At 52.1% G+C, this 23,737-nt stretch overlaps 2 protein-coding genes across 4 annotated transcripts in view; both read right to left on the bottom strand.

Moving 5' to 3' along the window:
• Nucleotides 1–2,071: 2,071 nt before the first annotated feature.
• Timm50 (translocase of inner mitochondrial membrane 50) lies at nucleotides 2,072–9,119 on the bottom strand. The gene is made up of 11 exons (XM_052167733.1): nucleotides 8,983–9,119; nucleotides 7,921–8,071; nucleotides 7,350–7,381; nucleotides 7,124–7,145; nucleotides 4,979–5,037; nucleotides 4,773–4,892; nucleotides 4,382–4,486; nucleotides 4,195–4,293; nucleotides 3,267–3,423; nucleotides 2,869–2,975; nucleotides 2,072–2,280 (listed from the first exon to the last, which is right to left on the bottom strand). The coding sequence occupies exons 1-11, from the start codon at nucleotides 9,088–9,090 to the stop codon at nucleotides 2,179–2,181; spliced, it is 1,062 nt and encodes a 353-aa protein (XP_052023693.1). The 5' UTR covers nucleotides 9,091–9,119; the 3' UTR covers nucleotides 2,072–2,178.
• A 3,470-nt stretch (nucleotides 9,120–12,589) lies between these two features.
• Supt5h (SPT5 homolog, DSIF elongation factor subunit) overlaps nucleotides 12,590–23,737 on the bottom strand; it is a 28,606-nt gene continuing 17,458 nt past the window's right edge. For all 3 annotated transcript variants that reach the window (XM_052167720.1, XM_052167702.1, XM_052167711.1), the window contains exons 14-30: nucleotides 22,547–22,652; nucleotides 22,303–22,396; nucleotides 22,082–22,218; nucleotides 20,040–20,195; nucleotides 19,786–19,932; nucleotides 18,834–18,980; nucleotides 18,622–18,747; nucleotides 17,286–17,370; nucleotides 16,922–17,029; nucleotides 16,749–16,851; nucleotides 16,509–16,636; nucleotides 16,307–16,412; nucleotides 15,806–15,964; nucleotides 15,532–15,700; nucleotides 15,231–15,434; nucleotides 13,023–13,118; nucleotides 12,590–12,945 (exon numbers count right to left, since the gene is read on the bottom strand). In XM_052167720.1, coding sequence (XP_052023680.1) covers nucleotides 12,799–12,945; nucleotides 13,023–13,118; nucleotides 15,231–15,434; nucleotides 15,532–15,700; nucleotides 15,806–15,964; nucleotides 16,307–16,412; nucleotides 16,509–16,636; nucleotides 16,749–16,851; nucleotides 16,922–17,029; nucleotides 17,286–17,370; nucleotides 18,622–18,747; nucleotides 18,834–18,980; nucleotides 19,786–19,932; nucleotides 20,040–20,195; nucleotides 22,082–22,218; nucleotides 22,303–22,396; nucleotides 22,547–22,652 — 2,218 coding nt within the window. In that variant the 3' untranslated portion in view covers nucleotides 12,590–12,798. The remainder of the gene's footprint in view (nucleotides 12,946–13,022; nucleotides 13,119–15,230; nucleotides 15,435–15,531; nucleotides 15,701–15,805; nucleotides 15,965–16,306; nucleotides 16,413–16,508; nucleotides 16,637–16,748; nucleotides 16,852–16,921; nucleotides 17,030–17,285; nucleotides 17,371–18,621; nucleotides 18,748–18,833; nucleotides 18,981–19,785; nucleotides 19,933–20,039; nucleotides 20,196–22,081; nucleotides 22,219–22,302; nucleotides 22,397–22,546; nucleotides 22,653–23,737) is intronic.

The raw sequence follows: 23,737 nt of genomic DNA, 5'->3' as shown, positions 1-23,737 counted from the left end.
CATTGCCCAGGGCTCCGGGCTGGGAGTTTTGGTGTTAATTGAATTCTTTGTAGAGTGTCTTGCTACATAACCAGTTTTGCTTCAAACTTGTCAGTTCTCCTGTGTCCTAAATGGTGAAATTACAGCCCGGTGGCAGCCAGCCCTTTCCTCCGGGGTACCACCAAAGGTATTTTGGGGTTTTTTGTTGTTGTTGTTGTTTTCGGAGACAGGGTTTCTCTGTGTACCCCTGGCTGTCTTGGAACTCACTCTGTAGACCAGGCTGGCCTCGAACTCTGAAATCCACCTCCCAAGTGCTGGGATTACAGGCAAGTGCCACCACGCCCAGCAAACACCAAAGGCATTTTAAACAGTCTAGAATACGGACTCATCTGGCCCGTGACTTCAAGCTGCCTGAAAGCATTTATTTTTTGTTGTTTTACTCAGGCTGATACTAGGTGCTGGCTGGAGCAGAGGCCTGGGTGAGAGAGAGAGCAGACACCTCACCCTGCTTCAGACAGGAAGAAATGAAGAGTCTTAAGTACCCCACCTTGTCGAAGGTTTGTGTGGCCACTACACAAGGACCTATCAATTTGGTAAGAACTATTTTGGGTGGGCTGGAGAGATGGCTCAGCAGTCAAGAGTACTGGCTGAACTTGCAGAGGACATAGGTTCAATTCCCAGCACCCACACGGCAGCTCCCTCCCAACCTTGGGGGATTCAGTGCCCTCTTGGGCCTCCCTGAGTTCTGTAAGCACACAGTGCATTGATAAAGAGCCTATACACATACTATAAAAAGGATGGACTATCATTGGGGCTGGAGAGATGGCTCAGGTCAAGAGCACTGGCTGCTGTTCCAGAGGACCTGGGTTCAATTCCCAGCACCCACACAGTGGCTCACAACTCCAAGTCCAGGTCTAGGGGATCCAACGCCCTTACACATACAGGCAAAATACCAATAAGTATAAAAAAAGATAAATTAATAAAATCCCTATTAGTTTATAGATATAGAAAGTGACCTTAGAGAGGCTAAGTAGCAGCCAGTAAGAAATGAGACCTTGGATTTGAACCCATAACCGGAACTTGCATGCTGAAATGCCACAAAGCTATGCTTTTCAAAGCAGAAGCTTGCAGGCATGCCTGACTGCTAAATTTAAGAGGCTGGGGACACGGCTCAGCAGGTAGAGACGGTCCCAAGACCCACATGGTAGAGGAACAGACTCCCAAGTTGTCTTCTGACTTGTATGCACGCAAGCACAGGGCGAAAGAGGTACAGTTTAGGGCAGGGCTCACCGGTACAGGGCCTGCTGGGCATGTTCTAGGCTATATGTTCCATCCCTAGTTCCACAGAGATAATAAAAAATAGAACTAGAGGAACTCGATAGTCTTTTATTTTAAACCTTGATTTCTAGTGGAAACAGTGCATGTGCCTCTAATCCCAGCAATTTAGGACAAACACTTAAGACTAGGAATTCCAGGCTAGCCTGAGCTACGTGAGAACCAGTCTCTAAAAGAAAAAATACTGGGGCATGGTGGTGAACGCCTTTAATCCCAGCACTTGGAAGGCAGAGGCAGGTGGATCTCCTGAGATGAGGCCAGCCAGCTCTACCCAGTGAGACCTTGTCTCCAGAAAAGAAAAAGCAACCCAGATTTCTGGTTTGTATGAGGTGTGGACGACCAAACAGCTCCAGAGCCACATTCCCAAGGAGCCACACACAGCAGCTGGGCCGACAGACCCTGAGGCGGCTCCCCAGAGGCCATACTTCTCTTTATTTCCACAGCACACAAGGAGTCCAGAGCCAGACAGAGGGGGGGGGGGGAGAGAGAGAGAAAGAGAGAGACAGACAGACAGACAGAGAGGGAGGGAGGGAAGGAGGGAGGGAGAGGGGAGAGAGAAAGAGGGAGGGAGATTGCAGCTCATAGGGTATATGGGAAGACACATGCAGCAGAAACCCAGGTTTTCCGTTTCAGGCTGCAGGAGCCCCACTCCAGAGGCACTCATGGTGCCCAGCCTAGCGTGGTGCTCAGTCACGGTGAATGATGACCGAATCCAAGACCTCACCCCAGTGCCCCATCTGGACTCTGGACACAGGCATTGTGGCATCTGGGACTCGCTTTATTGGACACATATCTGTCCAAACTTTGCTCTGTGAGGGCTGGGGCCCAAGGCCCAGGCACCAAGTCTCTGAGGAAGTCTAGTAGTCAGGGCTGCTTGGATCGAGGCCACAGACGGCTGGTGAGAGAGCCAAAGAAGAGGCCCTGCTTGTTGGACTTGGAGAGTTCGGCCAGGCGCTGCTGCTCCTCCTGGGGTCGAGACAGAAAAAGACAAGGGTCAACTCAGGAGCCAGCCTGCCTTTACACTCGGGCCCACATTAAATCCAGACCCTGGAAGGAACAGCTCTGAGCCCCATGCATGAGACACTGTTATCCCTGACACACTCAAAAACAATTAAAAAGTCAATCGCTGCCAACCAATACTGTCAGGGGAGTGAAGCAACACCAGTAAACACAGCATTCAGGAGACGGAGGCAGCAAGATCGGGAGTTCAAGGCCAGCCTGAACTATATGAGATGTTGTCTCAAAAAAGAAAACCAACAAACCCTCTTTCCCCAGACACCGAGGCCAAGTGTCCACAGATATCCACAAGCTCTAAGCGCAGTCACCAGGAAAGGTCCCGGGACCACCCGCGGCCACGAGGACTTAGCTTAAGTGCTGACCACGTTCTGCCTACTTCTAGCCCCTGCTGCAAAACCCTCGGACATCCCTCAAGGCAGACTGTGAGAGAAAGTTCCACATGAGGTCAAGGCCAAGGCCAAGAGGACAGTGCTTGAGTCCAGGGCACCCACCTCTTTGGGGAGCCTCAAAAGTGCCCAATGGGGACTAGAGCCTAACCTGCTCAAGCCGGCTCTGCCGCTGTTTGAATGCCTCCAATGGGTCGTCCTCTAGAGCATAGTGCTCCAGCACAGTCCGGACGTCCTCCACCTGGTTCAGTGCGATGGCTGTATCACAACAGATAAGGGGGAACTAGTCAGGCCTCAGCAGGACCCAGGGTGAGGGTCGGCATGCCCTGGATGTTGTCAGTGCTGAGAGAGAGGGTTCCTCCAAACACGCCCAAATAGCCCCTAAGAGAACTGCCTGGATATTCCAGAAAGTTCCAGAAGGCTCCAGGATACTCAAAGGTCTCTTCTACCCTGATTGTTCATTTTTACACTAATGACAAGCCAAAATCAAGTGTCTGCCATTGTCTTCAGGGTCAAAGGCTCTGGACCAGACACTAGGGTAAGTCTCACTCTTGAGGAAGGCAGACAGGTCCAGCAAGACCCGGTCATCTGAGTTGCCATCCCAGGGCCGCAGGGCGACACCGTTGAAGGGCTGTAGGCGGAAAGCTTCCTTCTTGCAGTCCACGACCACTACTCGGGCTGGGTCCCGGTTCAGACAAGAGATGTCCTGGAAGTGAGTGTGACACATCGGGGCATCAGCCCCCCTGCTGACCACAGAGGGACACAGACACACAATCACACACTTGAGGACATGGCTTGCAAAGTCTCCCAAATACAGGTTATGGAGGGTAACCTCAGGTTTCTGGGAAACTGGGGAGCTGGTGGGTTCAACTGATACCCCAAGTCTGCAATAGGCTACACCCAGACTCACCACAAGCCAGGAATTACAGACAGGCCCTTGTCAAAGCTTGAGTTTATACCACACAATGGCACAAGCCCCTGAGTCACCAGGACAAAAGGGAGAACCTAACAAACACATATCTAATAAGGGCCTGGACAGCAAAAAAAAAAAAAAAAAAAAAAAAAAAAAAAAAGGGGGCTGGTGAGATGGCTCAGCAGTTAAAAGCACTGACTGTTTTTCTGAAGTTCCTGAGTTCAAATCCCAGCAACCACATGGTGGCTCACAACCATCTGTAAGGAGATCGGATGCCCTCTTCTGGTGTGTCTGAAGACAGCTACAGTGTACTGACATATAATAAATAAGTAAATCTTTAAAAAAAAAAAAAAAGGGCCTGGACAGCAAGTCTAAATGCTCAGCTAGCCAAAGAAACAGTTTCTATGACAGTCCCAAGCACAGCCTCATGGAGCCACTCACAGCTCCAGAAGCAAGTCTGGACCCCCACCCCCATACAACCTAGAGGAAGCAAGGCCCCTTCTCTCAGCAGTATAAGCACCCCCAAATCTATCCCAGAGGCCCACCGTGATCCCCACATGGCACCTTCACATGATGTCCCTCCATATATCTGGTGGCGTCCCGGAACAGACGGTAAGAGATGAAGCCGTGGGGGTCCACACTATCAATGAGTGGAAATGCAGTCTGCAAGGATGGAGAGCAGGTGAGGCGAGGCTGGGTCCAGCCCGTGTCCGTCTCCCCCGCCTGGGCCGTTTCCGCCTCAGAGGCTCACCATGCCAGTCTCTGATGTGAAGATGACTATCTCATACAGCGGGGCAAGCTGCTGGAACAAGGTCTCGATGCCTGGGCGCTTCTTAAACCTCCAGCCGGTGGCCAGCTGCAGAGGCAGTAAGGACAGGGGAGTGCTTAGATCAGAAAGCCTAAAGGGTCAGGACCCTGCCTGAGGGCTGCAGAGGCAGGCACTGTCTACTCCTGGGGGAGGAGCATATGGCTGGGCCTCACTCATGTGGCACATCTACTCTGAGCCAAGGCCAACTCATGTCTGTCAACCTAAAGTAGGTACCAAAGGACACAAGGCAGCGGGAGAACACAGCAGTGGGCTGACCCAGCCCCCCCCCACCCCACCCCCAGGATCCCAACACACTGCCTTCTGCAGGACACACCGACCACTCTGGATGCAGAAGGACCCCGGTGAGCTCCAGGACCAGGGTGTAAGGTGGCTGGTAGTAGGGCTCCCGCAGAGGGTCCGGGAGAAGGCAGGGACTGGTGGGCTCGATGATCATCTGCAGGAGAGAATGCGCCCTCAGTCAGCCGCAGGGCTGAGCATGGGTGCGGGGCTGAGCCCAGCCCCTCTGCCCCGCCCACTCACCTGTCTGTAGTCTTTGAAGTATTTGTATGTCCGGCGCAACTGCTGAAGCAGAATTGGATCTAAAACACCAGGCACAAAGGGATTCCAAAGTGAGCCATGCCCCACCTCCAGGACACATGAGCTTACTTTTATTATTCTTTACTTACAGAACAAACAAATCTCTTAAGGAAAACTGAGAAAAAATTCCCAAGAGTGGGAAGATTTTTAAAGGAAGAATACTTATTGTTTTGGCTTGTTTTTGCTTGGTTTGGCTTCTCAAAACAGGGTTTCTCCGTGGCTGTCCTGGAACTCACTCTGTAGACCAGGCTGGCCTTGAACTTATATGAAGATCCTCCTAACTATTTCCCAAGTGTTAGGATTAAATAAAAGCATGCCTACTTTCATGGAGGTATTTTTTTTTAAAGATTTATTTATTATTATTTGTGAGTACACTGTAGCTGCCTTTAGACACACCAGAAGAGGGCGTCAGATCCCATTACAGACGGTTTGTGAACCATCATGTGGTTGCTGGGATTTGAACTCAGGACCTTCAGAGGAGCAGTCAGTGCCATCTCACCAGCCCCATGGAGGTAGTTTTAATGGCTGTAATACTAGTATCTGATGAACAGAGACCCAGAACACGGCTGAAAACATCCCACAACACACAGGACAAACTCCCTGCAACAGGAACTAGCTGGCTGGAAGGAGCACAGCTGGGCTGCAGCAGCGCAGGCCTGTCACCCAGCTAGTCCGGGCAGCCAGGGTCACACAAGGAGCTTGAAGTCAGAATATGCAATTTGGTAAGATCTTGTCTCAAAGGGTGGGGGGTGGGGTGGGAGTGGGTGTAGGGTGAGTGGGATGGGGTGGGGGTGGGGGTAGGGTGAGTGGGATAGGGTGAGTGTGGGGGTGTAGGGTGGGGGGGGTGGGTGGGATGGGGTGGGGTGGTTGCACCAGCGTGCAGGAGAGATGGCCCAGTAGTTGGGTCCCTGGCACTCACATCAAGAGGACAACAAACACCTGTTACTGTAGCTCCAAGGGACCCACAGCTCTTATCTAGCCTTTGAGGGCACCTGAGTTCATGTGCCCTCATGTGCACACACAGACACACATCTAATTTTAAAATGAAACAATGCTGGGGATGCAGAGAGCCCTTGCCTAGCACCAACCTCTGACCCCAGTAGCTACCGTCCTAATAAAAACCATCAGGGTTAGAGCCAAGGGTGAATACTCTGGGCTAAATGAACTATGAAATTCAATGGAAATATTTTGGTGTGTCATCCTTAATCTAGATCTATCTGTGAGCCTGCCACTTAAAAGTCACAATGTTAAAGCCAGTTTAAACTAGCAGGCACACTTTAACCTCCCATGTCTACCTGCCCAATTTAGGTAATTTGTTTAAATCAGTGGGGAGCAGGGCATGGTGGTGCAGGCCTTTAATCCCAGCAATTGGGAGAAGAGACAGGTGGATCTCTGTGGATTTGGGATTAGCTTTGTCTACACAGTGAGCTCCAGGACAGCCAGGGCTACATAGAGACCCTGTCTCAAAAGCAAATAAGAAAAAATAAAATAAAACAAAACAAGGGGGTTGACCTCTGTTCAGTTAAAAGAGCAGACTCAGCCATCTGCCTGGTGTGAACAGGCAATCCGTGCTTGTGCATGCGGTGTGCACACCTCCCACACACAGGGGCCTTTCTGACCCATCAACGTTCACTTCCTCTAAGGAAGGATCAGGTAAAAACCACAACTACTCCACTATCTAATTTATCGGAAGTCCTTGACAAACTCCAGTGAGTCGGGGTGTGTGGAAAAGCAGGGGCAGAGGCACAGACACAGAGAGACATTGTTTTGGAAAGGAGGCATGGGTTGGAGTAGGGAATTAAAAAAAAAAAAAGGGTGTTATAAAAGAGTGGGGTCGGGTCTGCAGATGCCCAGGTCTAAGCACAGAAGGCCATGTGTCTGGAATGGACTGCTCCCATCCCCGCCCCCATCTGTTCCTGACCATCTGCTCTGGGGCGGAGGGCTTTTGTCACGTCTGTCCCCTGAGCCATCTAACTGTTGCACCTCCAGGGATGGAGGAGGGGTTGGTGTGTAGGGCGACAGCAGCACTCTAAACAAATAGACAAAGTAGCAGAGGTGGGAACCCCATCTCTGTGTGGAGTCACTCACCACTGTCGAATTCATCAGGGATCTGGGGGAGAAAAAGGAAAGGTTTGCAATGGCAGAGGCAGGACCCCAGCACACTCACTCTGGGGCTCCAGCTGAGTAGGCAAAGGTCCCAAGGGAGAAGGGAGAGGCTCACCCCAGACTACAGAAGAGCCTGACCCAACGGGGAGCAACCCGCCCACACCCTTACAGGGCAGACTCCTCCACCCCTGCCTCTCATTCTCCTCACCTTGGTGCCATTTTCATCCACGGGGTTGTTTCCTGCAGGGGAAGGAGACAGAGACAAATGAAGGAAACTGGAGACTAGTCTGCTGGGTCTGGAGTGGGGAGGAGAATGAGGGGTGTGGACTCCCCACTCGAAGGGATTATTGCTAGAGACACAGCTCTTGGATAAAGGGAGGAAGAGGCTGGGGGCCAGGATTACAAGTTGGCTGAGGCTGAGATGGACACACAAGGGGAAGGTTAGTTAGTCTTTTGCTGCTGAAATGGAGACATCGCTTCAGGCACTGTGATAGGTTATTTCTCCACCAATATGCACTTCAGTCCCTTGTCCCAGGTCCGAAACCAAGCACACTGGCCCAGCCCTATTCCTCAGTTCCTGAATTCAGGTACAGGGAACAGCTAGAGGTTAGAACTTTTAAGTACAAGGGGTCAAAGGGGACTTCTTGAATTTTCAGGTGAGAATCCTAGGTGATGGCGTTATTGAGGGAGGAACCAGGGAATGAACTCAGTATGAGGAAAGAAAGGGGAGTTTCACAGTAGAAATCTGGGGGCCAACAATCGAGGGTTAGGTCTCTTACCAAAAATATAGACGATGCTGACAGTCCCGCCAGCCCCAAGCAAACCAGCAATCCAGAGTGCAATTTTTTTGGCATAGCTGGGACCCTCTGAGCCTGGCTGATGCTGAGGCCCTTGGGCCTTGGAGCCCCCACGGCTGGCAATCTCAGTAACCTGAGTGGAAGGGGAAGGAGGAGAGGTCAGAGAGAGAAAAATAACAGAATACTGTCACTAAATTTGGTCCAAGTAGACTCAAGATCAAAAGCCAGGAAGCGGACATCCAGAGCAGAAAACTGTGTCCCTGTAGGGGTTAAGTTCAAAGGCCGATCCCCTCAGAGTGTCAAAACTAAACTGTCCAGAGAATCACAGGGGTTCAAGAGCTGAAAGGCCGGATTGCCCAAGGTCTTGGAAGCAATAGGACTGCAGGGTCTGGAGCCAGGAAGAGTAGGGCAAGGAGAATCATGGATGTGTGTGTGTGTGTGTGTGTGTGTGTGTGTGTGTGTGTGTGTTAGCATGGGATGTCAAAACTAAGGAGACAGAGGGCACCCGAGGGACAGGACGGAGAGTTGATATTCGGATACTCAGAGCCCAAGATGGAGGGGTCTGAAGAGAAGGAAGCAGGGGCGAGGAGCGGCAATCTCCTGTCTGGGACTTTGGGAGGGGAAAGTCATGGACTTGGAGGTCAGAATGGCTAGGTCGAAACGAACGACAGGCTGGATCCTTCCTGTTTCTCTCGCTCACCGATGCGATTGAAATGTCACAGGGGCAGAGCCTGGGTCTCCGTCGCCCTGGGCCCCTCCCCAGACAAGTATCACCTGAATGGTCACTGATATCAGAACAGGTGACCTCTCCCGGCACCCACGTGTTTGAGACGTGGGCTCCACGGGATGCACTTCAGGCCTCCATAATCCAGCCCTGGGGGAGCAACTATGGTCCACACAGGAAGCATGGAAACCTCGAAAACGCGGGCTCCGTCCCATTCAGCACCCTGAGGTGCGGTATTCCAGACTCGCCCGGCTGCGACCATACGCCCAAAACTTTAGAAAGGAACCCTATAACCGGGCGCGGGTCCCGGCGCCGCTCACCTGCTCTGGAGTGCGGGGAGGTGGCGGCGCCAGCCGCGTGCACAGTCCCCGCGCGCCTACCCGGAGCCCGCTCCGCAAGCGCGAGAGAAGAGCCGCCGAGGCCGCCATCTTGTGCTGACGCCACGCGGCCCCGCCCACTCGCTCCCTCTCTCCCGCCCAGGCGGGGGCTGCGACCAATGGGATCGCTGAGGTGGTGCGTGTGGACAGGAACCCGAGAGGGACAGAAAGGCGTGGGCGTAGGACCTTGGGTGCGCTCCTAGTCGGTTTTTCTCCTGGCTGTCCCCGAGCGCGAAATTGGAATACTGTCATCTGGCACCACGCCCCCCGGGGCCCTAAGGACCGCCACCATCCAGTCGCTCGGACTTTGGCATTCACCTCCCATCGTCAGAGATGGACAGAGGCCAAAAAAGCGAGCTGAACCGGCGGCGGCCCTCAGTTTTTCTCAGGTGGACCAGGGGGCTGAACCTGTCTTCTTTCGCGCCCCTAGATCTCTTTTCACCCGTTCCGCCGAGAGTTTCTAGAAAGGACTGGAGTATCTTTCCTTTACCCGACCACTCATCTGGATTCACCAAAAGGAACATTCCATGCTGACTGGTTGAGGCTTGAGAATGATTAACAAAGCAGTGAATTTGGGGTGCGGGAAACCACCATGAGTCTTTCCCAAGTTCTTTTCTTTCTTTTTATTTATGTATATGAGCACACTGTAGCTGTCTTCAGACGCATCAGAAGAGGGCATCGGATCCCTTTACAGATGTTTGTGAGCCACCATGTGGTTGCTGGGAATTGAACTCAAGACCTCTGGAAGAGCAGTCTGTGCTTTTAACCACTGAGCTATTTCTCCAGCCCCCAAGTTGCTTTCTATTTATTTATTCATTCATTCATTCATTCATTCATTCATTCATTCATTCACTCGTTCATACACTCACTTTAAATGTATGAGTGCACTGTCAGTGTTTACAACTGCATGCCAGAAGAGGGCATCCTATCTCTTTATAGATTGAACTCAGGCCCCCTGGAAGAGCAGCCAGTACTCTTAACCACTGAGAAATCTCACCAGCCCCCACAAGCTATTTTCAATGGGAAAAAAGTCAGAGTTTTACATTTAACCTTTAAAAATCCAAAGTACTAAGATAGTAAAAATACAAAGTTGGACAAGAAAAGACACACAGAATTCAGAGATGTTATTTCTGGAGTGGCTTGAATGTGCACACCCTCATGCCACGGGGCGTGGTCAGAAGACAACTTCAAGAGTCAGTTCTCTGATTCTACTCTAGGTCCTGGGAATCAAAGTTCAGTCATTTAAACTAGGCTATCTCCCTCACACTTAACTTGGGTGAAAATGTCTAAGAGTAATGGTCAAAACACTGCTAACATGGTGAGTCTTGTTGGCCTTATATTACTGTAACTGCGTGGACGGAGCATAGGTAGGTCTTCATGAAATATATCTTAATTTTTAAAACTTAGTTTTATTTTACATACAGGGTCTATGTAGCCTTGGCTGGCCTATAAAGTATGTAGACCAGAACTAATAGAGATCCCCCTGCCTCTAACTCCCCTAAGTGCTGGGATTAAAGGTGTGTACCACCTGCCTGGTTGAGGTGGTCAGAAGAGTCAAATAGCTCCTTCCATTAGAGTGAGTCTGGGGAAATGGACCTGAGGTGTAAGGTTTGGCGGTGGTGCCTTTACCCAGAGGCCAATCTCACCAGCTCACGCTTTTGGAGGCCTGCAGCTCAGGCTCTCTATGAGGCTGAAGACCTTGAGCTCCTGACCCTCCTGCTTCCAACCTCCCAAGAGCTGGCATTAGAGGCATGTGCTACTTTACCCTGATCAATGGCATGTCTTTAATACGTGAAGTATTTTATCTGTTTCTATTTGGGCCTATCAGATATGGGAAGGGGCAAGGTACAAGCCTTTAAATTGTTAGAAGCTCATTCCTGACACTAAGTTATCAGACCCGTGGAAGGAATACTACGGTGACTGCTCTGAGAACTCAAGACTATAGGGCTGGAGACCGAGCTCTGAAGTAGAGTGCTGACTTAGAACCCACTGAAGAGACTGGGAACATGGTGGCAGCACAGGAGGAAGTTAAGAGCCTCTAGGAATACCGACTTGATTTTTCACTTAGCTACAAGATGTAGTCACATGGCAAGCTGTTTTAAGGAAATCGCCAGGCCGGGCAGTGGTGGCACACGCCTTTAATCCCAGCGCTTGGGAAGCAGAGGCAGGCAAATTTCTGAGTTAGAGGCCAGCCTGGTCTACAAAGTGAGTTTCAAAAGGACAGCCAGGGCTATACAGAGAAACTCTGTCTCCAAAAAAATAAAAACAAAAAACAAAAAAACAAAAACAAATTTAAAAAGGAAATCACCAAACAATAGAGAATTTAAATTTCACATTCAGTATAAGTTAGCTTTGTCTCAGCTCTTCCATAAAGCCTCTGGCTGTTCTTCAGTCTCTTCTGGCACTTTCGGGCTTTATACTGGATACAGATCCCCTCAACCCACCTTCATCTTGAGTTTACCCAGTTTGACTGAGGTCCTACTTCCTGGGGACTAAGTCTCAGTCTCATATTCTATCTCCAGACCATGCATCTTTTTGTAAGTCTTGACTTACTAAGGAGTAGAATGCATGTGGAGGTCAGTTCCCTCAGCACGTGGGTTCTCAGGATTGGATCAGGCCACCAGGCACTACCCGCTGAGCCATCTGGCTACATCTGGGTATACGGTCTGTTCGACTCCAGCAGCCAGAGTCTTCTTTTTCTAGATTTAGATCTTGACTTACTTGTTCCCTTGTATTTTGTCATAGGCTGGGTAAGTTCTGAACAGTCCAAACTCCATTCTTAATTATGTCACTTTTCACACACTGGGAGGTTAAAGCCGTGGTGCCACACCTACTTTGTAAAGCACTCTTCACTGAGTCCCAACTTAACTGCTGAGTAGGCCTGTCCACCCCCAACTCCATGGGGTCTTACTATTTAGCTCTGGCTGTCCTAGAATTCACCCTGTGAATTCTATCTAGCACGGAGATCCACCAGCCTCTGCCTCCCAAGTGCTGGGATCGAAGGCGTGTGAACCACTGTGCCCTGCTCTTCAACTGAGACTCTGTCCTGCTGAGGCAGCAGTTCTTAACCAGACACTGCAACCCTTTAATGTGGTCCCGTATGTTGTGATAACCCCCAACCATAAAAGTATTTTCATTGCTACTTCATAAGTGTAATTTTGCTAGTTATGAAACAATGTAAATATCTGATATGTGACTCCTGTGAAAGGGTCGACCCACTCCCCCCACCAAAAAAGGTTTCCTACCCCCAGGTTAAGAGGCACTGCAGAAAAGAGGCATGTTGTCCTTAGTGAGACTGCTGCTCAGATAGGCCATGGGCGTGTCATCTTCCTCCCGAGTCTGCTAGGTAGCTTGGATGACGGACCTGAATCTGGAAGCCCAGCCCTATGCATCTTTATCCTGACTTCAACATCCTCTGAAGAGCCCTTTGGACTCCCATTATATCAGAAGCATTATTTTTCTAGATGGGGAAACTTAGTTAAAATCTGGTTATTTGCCCCAACTTAATAACTATACTTCCTTAAGACTAAGGAAGCTCTTGGCACACACATTTTTCAAACATCTCTCTTTATTGAAAGACCAAGGCAAGCTGGGACTGCAGAAGGCAGGAGCGTTCCTCGTTCTGCTAGATTCCTGGAGCATCAGGGAAGGAGGAAAAGGAAACAGCGGCTGCCTTGCTTGCTCCACACCGGGCTCCATGCTAGACTAACAAGGCTGGAGTGGGCTACTCGCTCCACGGCCGCACAGCACACTCGGGCTTCAGGCCTCCAGGAGCTTCCCTAGGAAGCGGAGGTTTAGGATCTTGATCTGCTGGTCCTCCAGGTCCATGCGGATGATGCCGTCCTCACCATCAATACTCAGGAGGACCCCGGTGGCCTCTCTGTCCTCACCCAGAATCACTTTCACCTGGAGGCAACAGCCACGTCAGGCCCAGCAGCAGCCTCTCCCTCCCTCTGCTGTCCTCCCAAAGGCCCCATCTCTACCTTGTTGTTCTTGGTGGGGGTGATGGGCTCCAGATGTTCACTGGAAATGCTGACCACCTTCTCACTGTCTTTCAGGTACACGGAGCACATGCCTCCCTGCAGAAGGACAGACAGCCGGCTCAGCCTGCCTGCTCTCAGTGCAACTCAGAGCCCACCCTCAGGCGCTGCGGGCTGTGGTGTGAGGCGTGAGGGCGAGGAGTTCAGGCGACTAAGGAAGTCAGTAAGATGGAACTGCATCCCGTCGGAGAGACAAGGCACTGTGGCACACGCCGTAACTGCAGTGCTCAGAGACCGGGCACAGGCAAGGGGATCTCTGGACCCGGCCAGTCTGCCAGCTCTATACATCTTTTTTAAAGATTTATTTATTTTATGTATATGAGTATACTATAGCTGTCTTCAGACACACCAGAAGAGGGCATTGGATCCCATTACAGATGGCTGTGAGGCACCATGTGGTTGCTGGGAATCAAACTCAGGACCTCTGGAAGAGCAGTCAATGCTCTTAACTACTGAGCCATCTCTGTAGCCCCAGTTGGCTACTTTTTGTGGGGGTTTTTTTGAGACAGGGTTTCTCTGTGTAGCTAGTCAGGCCTCTGCCTCTGCCTCCCAAGTGCTAGGATTAAAGTTGTGTACCACCACACCTGGCTGGTCTATATATCCATTTCCAATCTAATCAAGGCTACATGGTTAGCTACCATAACAGAGCTAGATCAAGAGAGAAAATCCCAAACTAGCCTCGTCTCTCTACCTGTTGATCCTTCAGAACCCTTGTCTCCAACCAAGCTCACCTGCTCAGTCTCCACCCTCTTGCTGAGAACCCAGTCCCAGTCCCCTGCCCCTCCTCCCTTCTCCACTGCTCTGCTAAAGAGCACTCTGACTTCCCCCACACCAGTGTCGCTACCTACCCATGCAACATGGAAAAGCAGGCCCACAGCACAGATCTGGTCTCAGCACGGCTCCCCAGTGCCCTCTGCACAGCTGTGCTGCCTAGTGTGGTCTGTGATCTAGCCCAGTCACTCTCCCAGGCTCCGGGCTCACCTTTACCCACCCACCCCCAAGACAGGGTTTCTCTGTGGAGTTCTGGCTGTCCTAGAACTCACTCTGTAGAGCAGGCTGGCCTCGAACTCAAGAGATCCGCCTGCCTCTGCCTCTGGAGTGCTGGGATTACAGGCGTGCAGCATTAGCCTCCAGCTCTGGACTTCCTCTGATTTCCCCTCAGGTCTCGGCTTCAATGTCTCCTCCAGGAATTCCTCTCTAATTCCCCAAATTGGGTATGGTGCCCACTCAGTTCACTCTATTCCCCAAGCCTTCTAGACTTCTCATCCCAATTCTGCCCACTCGGGGCACTTATCTCTCTCATAATACAAGGTGAAGTCCGGAAGGGTGGGCCTAGAGCTGCACTCCTCCCTAGGGTTTGACCAATCCAATCAGAACATCTACAGAGGGTTAGCAAGGTCCAAAGCCTTCATACAGAAAGCTGGGCTCCTAAGGAAAGCATGCAGGTGCGTGCTTTCCCCCTCAATGTTAATCAAATGCACTGAGACTTTGTTAGCCAAGCTAGGGCTGACACTCAACTTTTAGGCAGCAGGCTGGAACAGCTCAGATCCCCTAAGACAACAAGCTGAGACAATGGTTGCTTCCCAAAGGCTGAGACAAGACTGGGGTAGCATGTGCATAGGCTGGGAACTCAGTGAGCCCATGGGTCTCAGCACGCTACTGAGTCCATCATCCCACACTGTGACACAAGATCACCACACTCACAAGCCTGAGCTGTGAGCACACAAGGCTCAACTCCCCATCCCCTGGATTCAGACACCCCAGCCTTCACAGCTTACCATACACTATAGTTGTGAAGCTAAATCTAAAACTATAGCTGGGCGGTGGTGGTGGCACACGCCTGTAATCCCAGCACTCTGGGAGGCAGAGGCAGGCGGATTTCTGAGTTCGAGGCCAGCCTGGTCTACAGAGTGAGTTCCAGGACTGCCAGGGCTACACAGAGAAACCCTGTCTTGAAAAAAACAAAACCAACCAACCAAACAAACAAAAAACCTAAAACTGTAAACAGTAAGTTGGGGATATAGCTCCGTGGTAGGCACTAGCCTAGCATATGAGGCCTAGGGTTCTATCCATAATAACACAGATAAAAATAATTAACTACAAAGGTTGGGGGAGGGGGGTCATGTGTCCGCCTCCTAGGACCGCACTTACCGTGACACTACGGATGACGCCTGTCTGCCCCACTATCTGTGTGTCCAGATAGGTGTCTCGAACCTTCACCTGGATATCAGTGGTCACCCAATCACTGGAGTTCTGCTCAATGCCTGAGCCTGGTGTGTGGGGATTGTAGCCTCCAGGAGAAGGAGCTCCAGGGGTCATTGGACTGTAGCCAACAGGGCTGGGGCTGGGACTAGCCTGAAGGAAGATGGGAATGAGTGGCTGAACAGTCACTGGGCCTGGCCAACACAACCAGGGCCCACCTAAGTTCATAGCCTTCTCAGACATGGCATACCTGATAGGCCATGGGTGATGGTGTCGGGTGGTAGCTGGCTGGAGAATGGGTGTTCTGATAGCCTGCTGGACTTGGTGCCACTTGGTGGTAGCTCTGGGGGCTGGGGCTGGGCTGGTAAGACCCCTGTGGAGAGGGAGCAGCGTAGGGGGAGAACTGGTCTGTGTTGTACCTGTAGACAGAAGAAAAAGGTGTTATTCTTGGCAGGAAGAGTCGGGAGGTGGGGTGGTGGGCAGCTGCGTGCAGGGCTTTTCGGGCTCAGCCCTGATGGACTCACATGGCTGGCGTCCCTGGTGTCTGCGGGTTGTACTGTGGATTGACCTGGGGGGATGATGGGTCTGGGTAGCCGGGTGTTTGGGGATTCGGGGTTCCCCCATATGCTTGTGGGGATGGGGTGGGTTCGTCGTCAAAGGCATACTCGTATTCCTCCTCAGCCCTGGTGGGGACAGAAGTCTTTGAGAATGATGGGTGGTAACAAGTCTGACGAAGCTTGTAGAACAGCTACAAAGCGAAGCCTCAGCCGAAGCAACTTCCCGCTGACCGAAGCTGTCCCAGCAAAGGCTTTCCTGACACTGAAGCCTTCCCCGGTGAGCTGACAGTGCAGAGGGATGAGATCACACGCGGGCAGCAATGTCTCCAAGCACAGAGTGTGTACGTTGAGGCGGGTGATTCTGACAGGACTGCATTCCCAGCTGTTCCACGGCAGGCCAGGGACCAGCCTGGGGCACATATCACTCATGCCCTTGCCAACACAGCCCATTCTAGAAATGGCTCTCACCTGGAAGGCGTGTTGGGGTTGTTGGGGTCCCAGGCCCCGCTCTGAGCAGGGGTGCGGCTGCCGTCATGCAGGGGTGTCTGTGAGCCGTAGTGTGGAGTGCGGCTACCTGGATAAAGGAGAGACGCATGGCCTTCATTCTGCCCTATCTGCGAAGCCCTCTGCCAGCCCACTGCTCCACCCCTAGTACTCTGGACATACTTACCGTCCTGCAAAGGTGTCTGAGAGCCGTACATAGGTGTTCGGGAGCCAGAGCCATACATGGGTGTCTGAGAGCCGTACATGGGGGTCCGTCCGTAGGTGGAGGTCATGCCACCTGGACGCTGGGAGTCACTGTGGACACGGAAGAGGAGAGGTGGGTGAGCCACCTCCCGCCTCCCTCACACTGGTCCTCTGCAGGCCAAGCCATCCACCCCACACTGGTTTTCTCTAAGCCTAGACTTACACGGTGGTGAGCCGCTGACGGTCCACAGAGATGGTCTGGCAGGTAGAGTGCAGCTCTACTCGGGCCGTGGACTCCGTGGCATCCTTCACCACACCGATGTAGCCTGTAGGAATGGCAGTCAGCAGTATGGGCCTTCCTCCGCCCCACCCCGGCCTGCACACGCCACGGCTCACCTTTGTAGGGTCCCTGGGAGATGCGCACAGTCTGCCCTATGAGCTCGTTGTCTCTTCGCCCTCGACCCCTGCTCATGCCACCTGGGCTTCCGAAGCCACCATGCTGACCTGTAGGATGGAGGATGTTGTGGGAGCCCAGGAACTGTTTGTCTCTCTTATGCTGTGCCACAGTCAGGACATCTTCAGATCTCTCTCCCCCAGCTTGAGCACCCAAGCTGGGTCAGGCGCCTCCTCCACCTACTCCCTAAACCCTGGCATTTCCTGATTCCACACGGGCCACAAGTCGGTCAGGTCGAACAGCTAATCCCCCCCACTGCAACACACACACACACACACACATCTCTGAACTCTGACCCCATCTCACCTTCAGCACTTGGGTGCATAGGGCTGCTGATCCGGGGGCTCATAGGAGTGAAGCCACCAACTGTTAAATTGGTCACATCCCGGGGCTGAGGAGGGATAAGGAGTGAGTAGCCAGGCAGGATGCCCGCTCCCCACAATGACAGAGACAGGGCTAGGCTCTGTCTGCAGCTGCCCAGCAATCATCCCTTCTTCTAGAGACAAAGCCTCCATCTCCTAGGAGAGGAAGTGCTACCCTTGTGCCTCTGTATACCTGCCCGTCAATAGGCCTGGGTTTCTCACACCAAGATACGCATCTTAACCATGACTCACAAATGTAAGTCCCCAAGTCACGGTGGCTGCCATCTCATCTGCAGGCCTTGGGTCACCTACTGGCCCTGACCTCCTTATTTTTATTAACTTTTATTTTGAAGACAAGGTCTTGTACAGCTCAGGCTGGCCTTGCATTTGGGATGTAGTCAAGGATAGATGACCTTAAACTAAGCAGCCTCCTGTTTGGGAGCCTCACTTCCCAACTGCGTCGTCCTACAAGCGTGCGCCATGGCATCTTGCTTCAGATCTCCTTTCTTTAAGATTTATTACATTTGAGTACACTGTAGCTGTCCTCAGACACTCCAGAAGAGGGCGTCAGATCTCATTATGGATGGTTGTGAGCCCCCATGTGGTGGCTGGGAACTGAACTCAGGACCTGTGAAGAGCAGTCAGTGCTCCTGACTGCTGAGCCTTCCCTCCAGCCCCCAGATTTCCTTTCAATACCTAGTATCGCACAGCTTTGCAGCCAGTCCCACCCCAGGGCCTGAGCTCCACGGTGGCTCTGTATTCCTTCATTCTGGTCTCTGCTGTGACACATGCCCAGTCCTCTCTCTGACTCAACCACAAGCATCTCTCTCCCGTCTGTGCATTATGCCCTCACTTCCGGGAAGAGGGGCACTCGGGAAGTCCTGAAGCAGATGCCTGCAGCCACTTGCAGTTCCTTCGTACCCTTGCCTTGGCTTCAGGTGGGTGGAGACGTCCATCTCCTTTGAGGGTACCACAGGGTGTTTAGTACCCAACATGTACCGCACAAAAATGAGTGACACATGACAGAGGGAGCTGAACTTGGCAGAAGCCGGGCGCTGGTGGCGCACGCCTGTAATCCCAGCACTCTGGGAAGCAGAGGCAGGCAGATTTCTGAGTTTGAGGCCAGCCTGGTCTACAGAGTGAGTTCCAGGACAGCCAGGGCTACATAGAGAAAAAAACCAATCTTGAAAAAAAAACAATAAAAGAACTTGGCAGAAACAACCACTGCCACAGTCCGCAGCAAGCAGGTCTTGCCGTTCCTGGAGCCCTGACATTCTCACCTTTGAGCCCCCAGCCAACACCAGGTGCCGTGCCTTACAGACAAACATGCCACCATTCTCCACCAGCTTCTTGCAATGCAGGAAGGCAAAGCTGCGGTACAGATGGCGGATCTCACCCTCTCGGCCCTGGGCAGGAGAGGAGGAGAGTCACATGCTGGGCAGGGCAGACCCACCCCAAGTCTTTTGGATTCAGAGAGCAGCCTGACACTTACTGAATGGGGACCATCAATGACCTTGACAATGTCCTTCACATGGATGTTGTTCTGATCCGAGTCCAGAGCCACAGCGAAGCGGTTGTCCTTTTTCTGCGTCACGGCCTGGTGCCTGACAGTCACCACTTTCCCATGCATGTTGAGAACCTTTGGAGGGAGGGGAGAGGATGAGAGGGATGGGTGATGTCAAGTGAGCTATTCCTTCCTTGGGGTGACAACCCTAAGATCCAGAGCCCTACACAGCATCCTGACCATGACCAGCACCACCCACCAGGCACTAGGTCAGTCATTGCAAAGGACCCTTTGGGTGGTGGGGACGTAGCTCAGTCCACAGAGTGCTGGCACAGCATGCAGGAAGCTGGGTCTGATTGCCAGCACCGTGTAAACTGGCCCACGTCTGTCACCTCAGCACTCAGGTGGAAGCAGAACGCAGAGTTCAAGGTCGCCCTGAGCTGCGGGGAGGGAGACGCACGTCCGGAGGGGGGCTCTACCTTCCTGACTGGGCATCAGGGGCATGAGAGGAGCAGCCACTGGTTACCCACCCTCCCAAGCTCTTCACAGACTTCCTTCTGAGAGGAATACAATCACAATGTCTCCCTTACAGTGACCCTGAGAGGTCAAGTCCTGAGGCCAGGGTCACACAGTACAGAAGCAACAGAGCTGACAGAGAATCATGGCCCTGGGCTAATGCTATGCTAATGCATGGGGGCGGGGGTGGGGCTGGGGGGCAGAACTGTGGCAATGGTTGCACTCCGTCTTTGCAAAAGCACCAAATACTGGAGCATACATTCAACTTCACAGCCAAAGAGGTGTGAAAACTGAGGCAGACAGAGAAATGACATGCCTCTTGCCAACACTACTCGGACAGGCTTCAGGGAGCCTTACCAGGCCCACAGCTCTGCAGGGCCTGCAGATGTGGGGCTCTTGGATAGCAGAGAAACAAAAGACACACCTGGAAGGTTTCTCGCTCTAGCCGCACGATGACACCCACAGTCCTGGGATCCAGCTGCACCAGCTCACCCCACTCATGCTGGCCCCCAACATCCACACCTGAGGCCGTCTCTGAACAGAGCTGCAGGTCCCGGGGAAGCACTTTCAACTGTGGAGAGACAGAGACAGTGGAAGGAGCGGTCACATGCCAGTGAATTACCTACGGAATCTCCGCCTGGTACCCAATGCATCTTCCATGCTCTTCCAGGCACTTACCTCATGCATGGTGAGGTCCGAGAAAAGAATAACAAAGTTCTCTTCCACCCGCACAATGAGACCTGTGTCACCCTCAAACCGGCCAGCAATCACTTTGACATGGTCCCCCATCTTGAAGTACTTGCGAAGTTCCTGAGCTGGGAACTCAAGCATGTCCTGGGAGAGTCGGCCATGGGAACAGTAAGTACTCAAGAAAGCCGCAATCACCTGGCCCACTCTGCATCACCTCCGTCTCAGAAGAGACACTGGTAGACTAACCACAGCCTTCCCACCACCCTGAGGCCACCTGAGACACTCCTCCTCAGACAGCTGCCCCAGGCAAGTAGACCTTTACCCCAAGCATGGCCAACCCATGAACCATATGCACATGCCTGAGCCCAGAGACAGCTGGTCCTCAAATACATGGACCTCTCTCGGAACAGTCTTTTGATGCTATTCCCTAGCCCAAGAAACTGAATACTGGCACCAATAACTCATCATACATACATATATACACACATATGCATACATACACATGTGCACAGACAGGCACACACAGCTCTGTGACTGAAGGCAGGCTCTGACCTTAGGTTACTCCATAGTCAACCCCTCAATCCAATGAGACCCAGACATGCTACTCCTCAGAAACAACAAAAGACAAACCATGTCATTATCTCATGACAGATCTAAGACAGCCACTCAACAAGTCAGGTGGGATTGTTGGATATGCTTGGCCTAGTGCGTGGCACCATTAAAGGCATGGCCTGGTTGGAGTAGGTGTGTCACTGTGGACGTGGGTTTTAAGACCCTTGTTTGAGCTGCCTGAAAGTCAGTCTTCTAGCAGCCTTCAGATGTTGAACTCTCAGGTCCTCCTGCACCACGCCCTCCTGGATGCTGCCATGTTCCTGCCTTGATGATTATGGACTGAACCTCTCAACTTGTGAGATGGCTCAGCTTTTTGCCAAAGCTGACAACCTGAGCTCTAACTCCGCCCTTTCTTCCTCATATACATACACAGGAATTTTTTTAAAAAAAATTTGTGGCTGGGTGGTGGCAGCGGCACGGCGCCTTTAATCCCAGCACTTGGGAGGCAGAGGCAGGCGGATTTGAGTTTGAGACCAGCCTGGTTTACAGAGTGAGTTCCAGGACAGCCAGGGCTACACAGAGAAACCCTGTCTCAAAAAACCAAACCCCCTCCCCCCAAAAAAAAGAAAAGAAAAGAAAAAAGAAATAAATTTTATGTAAGTAAAAGGAGGAGGGGCACAGTGCCAACTGCCTTTAATCATAGCACTTGGGAGGCAGAACCAGGCAGATCTCTATGAACTTAAGGCCAGCTTGATCTACATAGTGGGTTTCGGTTCAGCCAGTGCTACACAGGGAGACCCTGATTCAAACAAAAGAGAGGGCAAAGGGGCCCAGCAGAGTGGTTGAGTGGTAAGGAGCTTAGGTCAGTGTGTGGGCATAAGTTCAATCCTGAGTAGTCTGGTGAAGGAGGGGGAGACGCCGACTGCCATGTGCGCTGTGTGTGTACATGCAGAAAGGGCCAAGGTAAGAAAGCAGGGAAAGACTGACTGGGGGGAGGAGCCACCAGTGAGGGGCGGGGCCTGGCTCAGTGGTGGAGCACCTGCCTGGATGACCCCAGAGAGGGGCTGGGGGGCTGGGGTGAGGTTAAGGGGAAGGGTCTTATCTAGCAGTCACAAAGCCCTGGATTCCATCCTGAGAACCACACAACCACACATATGCACCAAAGAAGGGTGAAGGAGGTGTCCCTTGGATGCATTCCCCCTCTCCTTTAAATACCATACATAGGTGTGTCACTATCACACTGTCTTCCTCATACACACAACAGAGCCCAGGCCACAACATGGGCCCACAAAATCCCTTACAGACAGTCACAATCAGGCCTGAGACTTCAACCAAACACCTGCTTCCCTAATTACAGAAAGTAGGCCTAAATACTCAACAGACCCACTAGCACAAGGAGTCACAAAAGGTGCAAACGTGTCCTGAACAGCTCCCACACAAGCCGCCATGTCCAGACGCGGCCGGCCCTGTGGCGTCACCTTGAGGTCCTCGTGCTTCGGCATAATGGTGATCTTGTTGCCGTCCACGCTGAGGACCTTGCCCTGTAGGTTGATGAGCTCGCCCTCGCACACCTCCACATTGTCCCCAGGCTGGAAGTTGTGCTCCCGCTCCTTCCCTGAGGGGACAGTGCAGGGCTGGCTGCGCATCCACTCCCAGAGCCACAGTCCTTCTCAGCAGCCTCAAGGCCAGGACCAGATACCTGTGCTCTCAGTCACAACCTCCAGGTCGATGCCCTCAGGCTGATCTTCGAACTTTTCCAGCTCTGACAGGGTGGGCTTCACACCTTCTGTAATCTGAGATCCAGGGTGAGGGGAGGAGGTGGACAGAAGCCAGCATCACCATGCTGTGCTCAGAACCACAGCCCAGGACAAACCACTGGAGACCAGGCCTCCAGGAGGAACAAAAGTTGCACCACCCTGTGAGCACTACCCACCAAGCCTTACCACAGCAGACATGGCAAAGCTCTTGAACAGGAAGCCCTTTCGGCTGTAGCGGTTCCCCTCAAAGATGAGGAAGTCACCATCAGAAGCAACATCACCCCCCAAGGACCTGGATTCAGGGAGAGAACAGGAGATGGTGAGGACGTGTGTGTGACCCTTTCCTGGGTGGAAAGGGCCCAGGACTGTCCAGCACACAGCCTTGCAGGCTCACCCCAAAGGCAAGTAAATGAGGGGACTCCTGCCTCAGGGTCACTGGAACTGGTGCATCAGCTCCATCAGAGCAGGCCGTGAGGACCTGCTGCTATCCCTGTCCTCAGTGGGCAGGGCTGGGAATACAGCACACTCTCAGAAACACAGATAACAAACATTATTCTTGGAAAGCAGGGGCAAGATTTCCTGCATGTTCACAGCCATTCATGTGACATCAGAAGTAGGACATCATTATCCAGGAAAGGTGATCTCCAGATGGCTCAGAGCGAGGCTGATGGTTATGATCCAGGCAGCTAGGGGTGAATCCTGTGTCTTAAGTGCAGCTCCGACCTGTCAGGGTCCCTCACCCTGAATGTAGGTTACAAGCACTTAGCTTAAGCTCCCAGGATGGAAAGATGGTGGCCGCTATAAGGAAACATTCAATGGCTGTTCCCTCAGTCATCTTTGCCACATAGTGAGTCTGGACTAGTGAGCTCTACTGTGCACATTGAGGGCCGCCTCTGAGCATGGCCTAGTGGTAGAACAATGCGCCCAATGTCCTAAGTTCCATCCTAGCACCAAACCAAAAACCTGCCTGACTACCTCACACACAGCAGGTTCCAGAACAGGACTAGAGAAAACCATGTCCCTTCTGTTTAGCCTGTCACCACTAACAACCTCAGCCAGCCCTAGATGTTCTCACCAGAGGATTTTCTAAATCATCAACCTAGAAGATATCAAGACTCACAAGGACAAGAGAAAAAACTATAAAGCTGGGGCTTCTGCTGGAACCACACACACACACACACACACACACACACACAGTCAATTACCATAACCCTGGCAGACTGGGTAGTTCATTATTAACAGCAACATTCGACAGGTTGGGATATGGCTCAGTAGTAGTGTGTTTACTTAGCATGAACAAGACCCTGCATTCAATCCACAGGAAAAGAAAGAAAAGTAGAGGAAACTGAGGTCCCCACCCAGGACGTGCTTGCCTGG

Source organism: Apodemus sylvaticus, chromosome 1, assembly GCF_947179515.1.
Source record: "Apodemus sylvaticus chromosome 1, mApoSyl1.1, whole genome shotgun sequence".
Classification (NCBI taxonomy): Eukaryota; Metazoa; Chordata; class Mammalia; order Rodentia; family Muridae; genus Apodemus; species Apodemus sylvaticus.
The sequence above is the reverse complement of the archived record's forward strand: the minus strand, read 5'-3'. Positions and strand labels throughout refer to the sequence as shown.

Bases quoted from the DNA above. Each gene is read 5' to 3' on its own strand.
- Timm50 (XM_052167733.1), bottom strand. From the start codon at position 9,090: ATGGCGGCCTCGGCGGCTCTTCTCTCGCGCTTGCGGAGCGGGCTCCGG. The intron at 7,146-7,349 runs GTGAGGAGAATG...TTTCTCCCCCAG, and splicing joins TGGATGAAAATGGCACCAAG to ATCCCTGATGAATTCGACAG. The intron at 2,281-2,868 runs GTTAGGCTCTAG...TCTCGACCCCAG, and splicing joins GGCAGAGCCGGCTTGAGCAG to GAGGAGCAGCAGCGCCTGGC.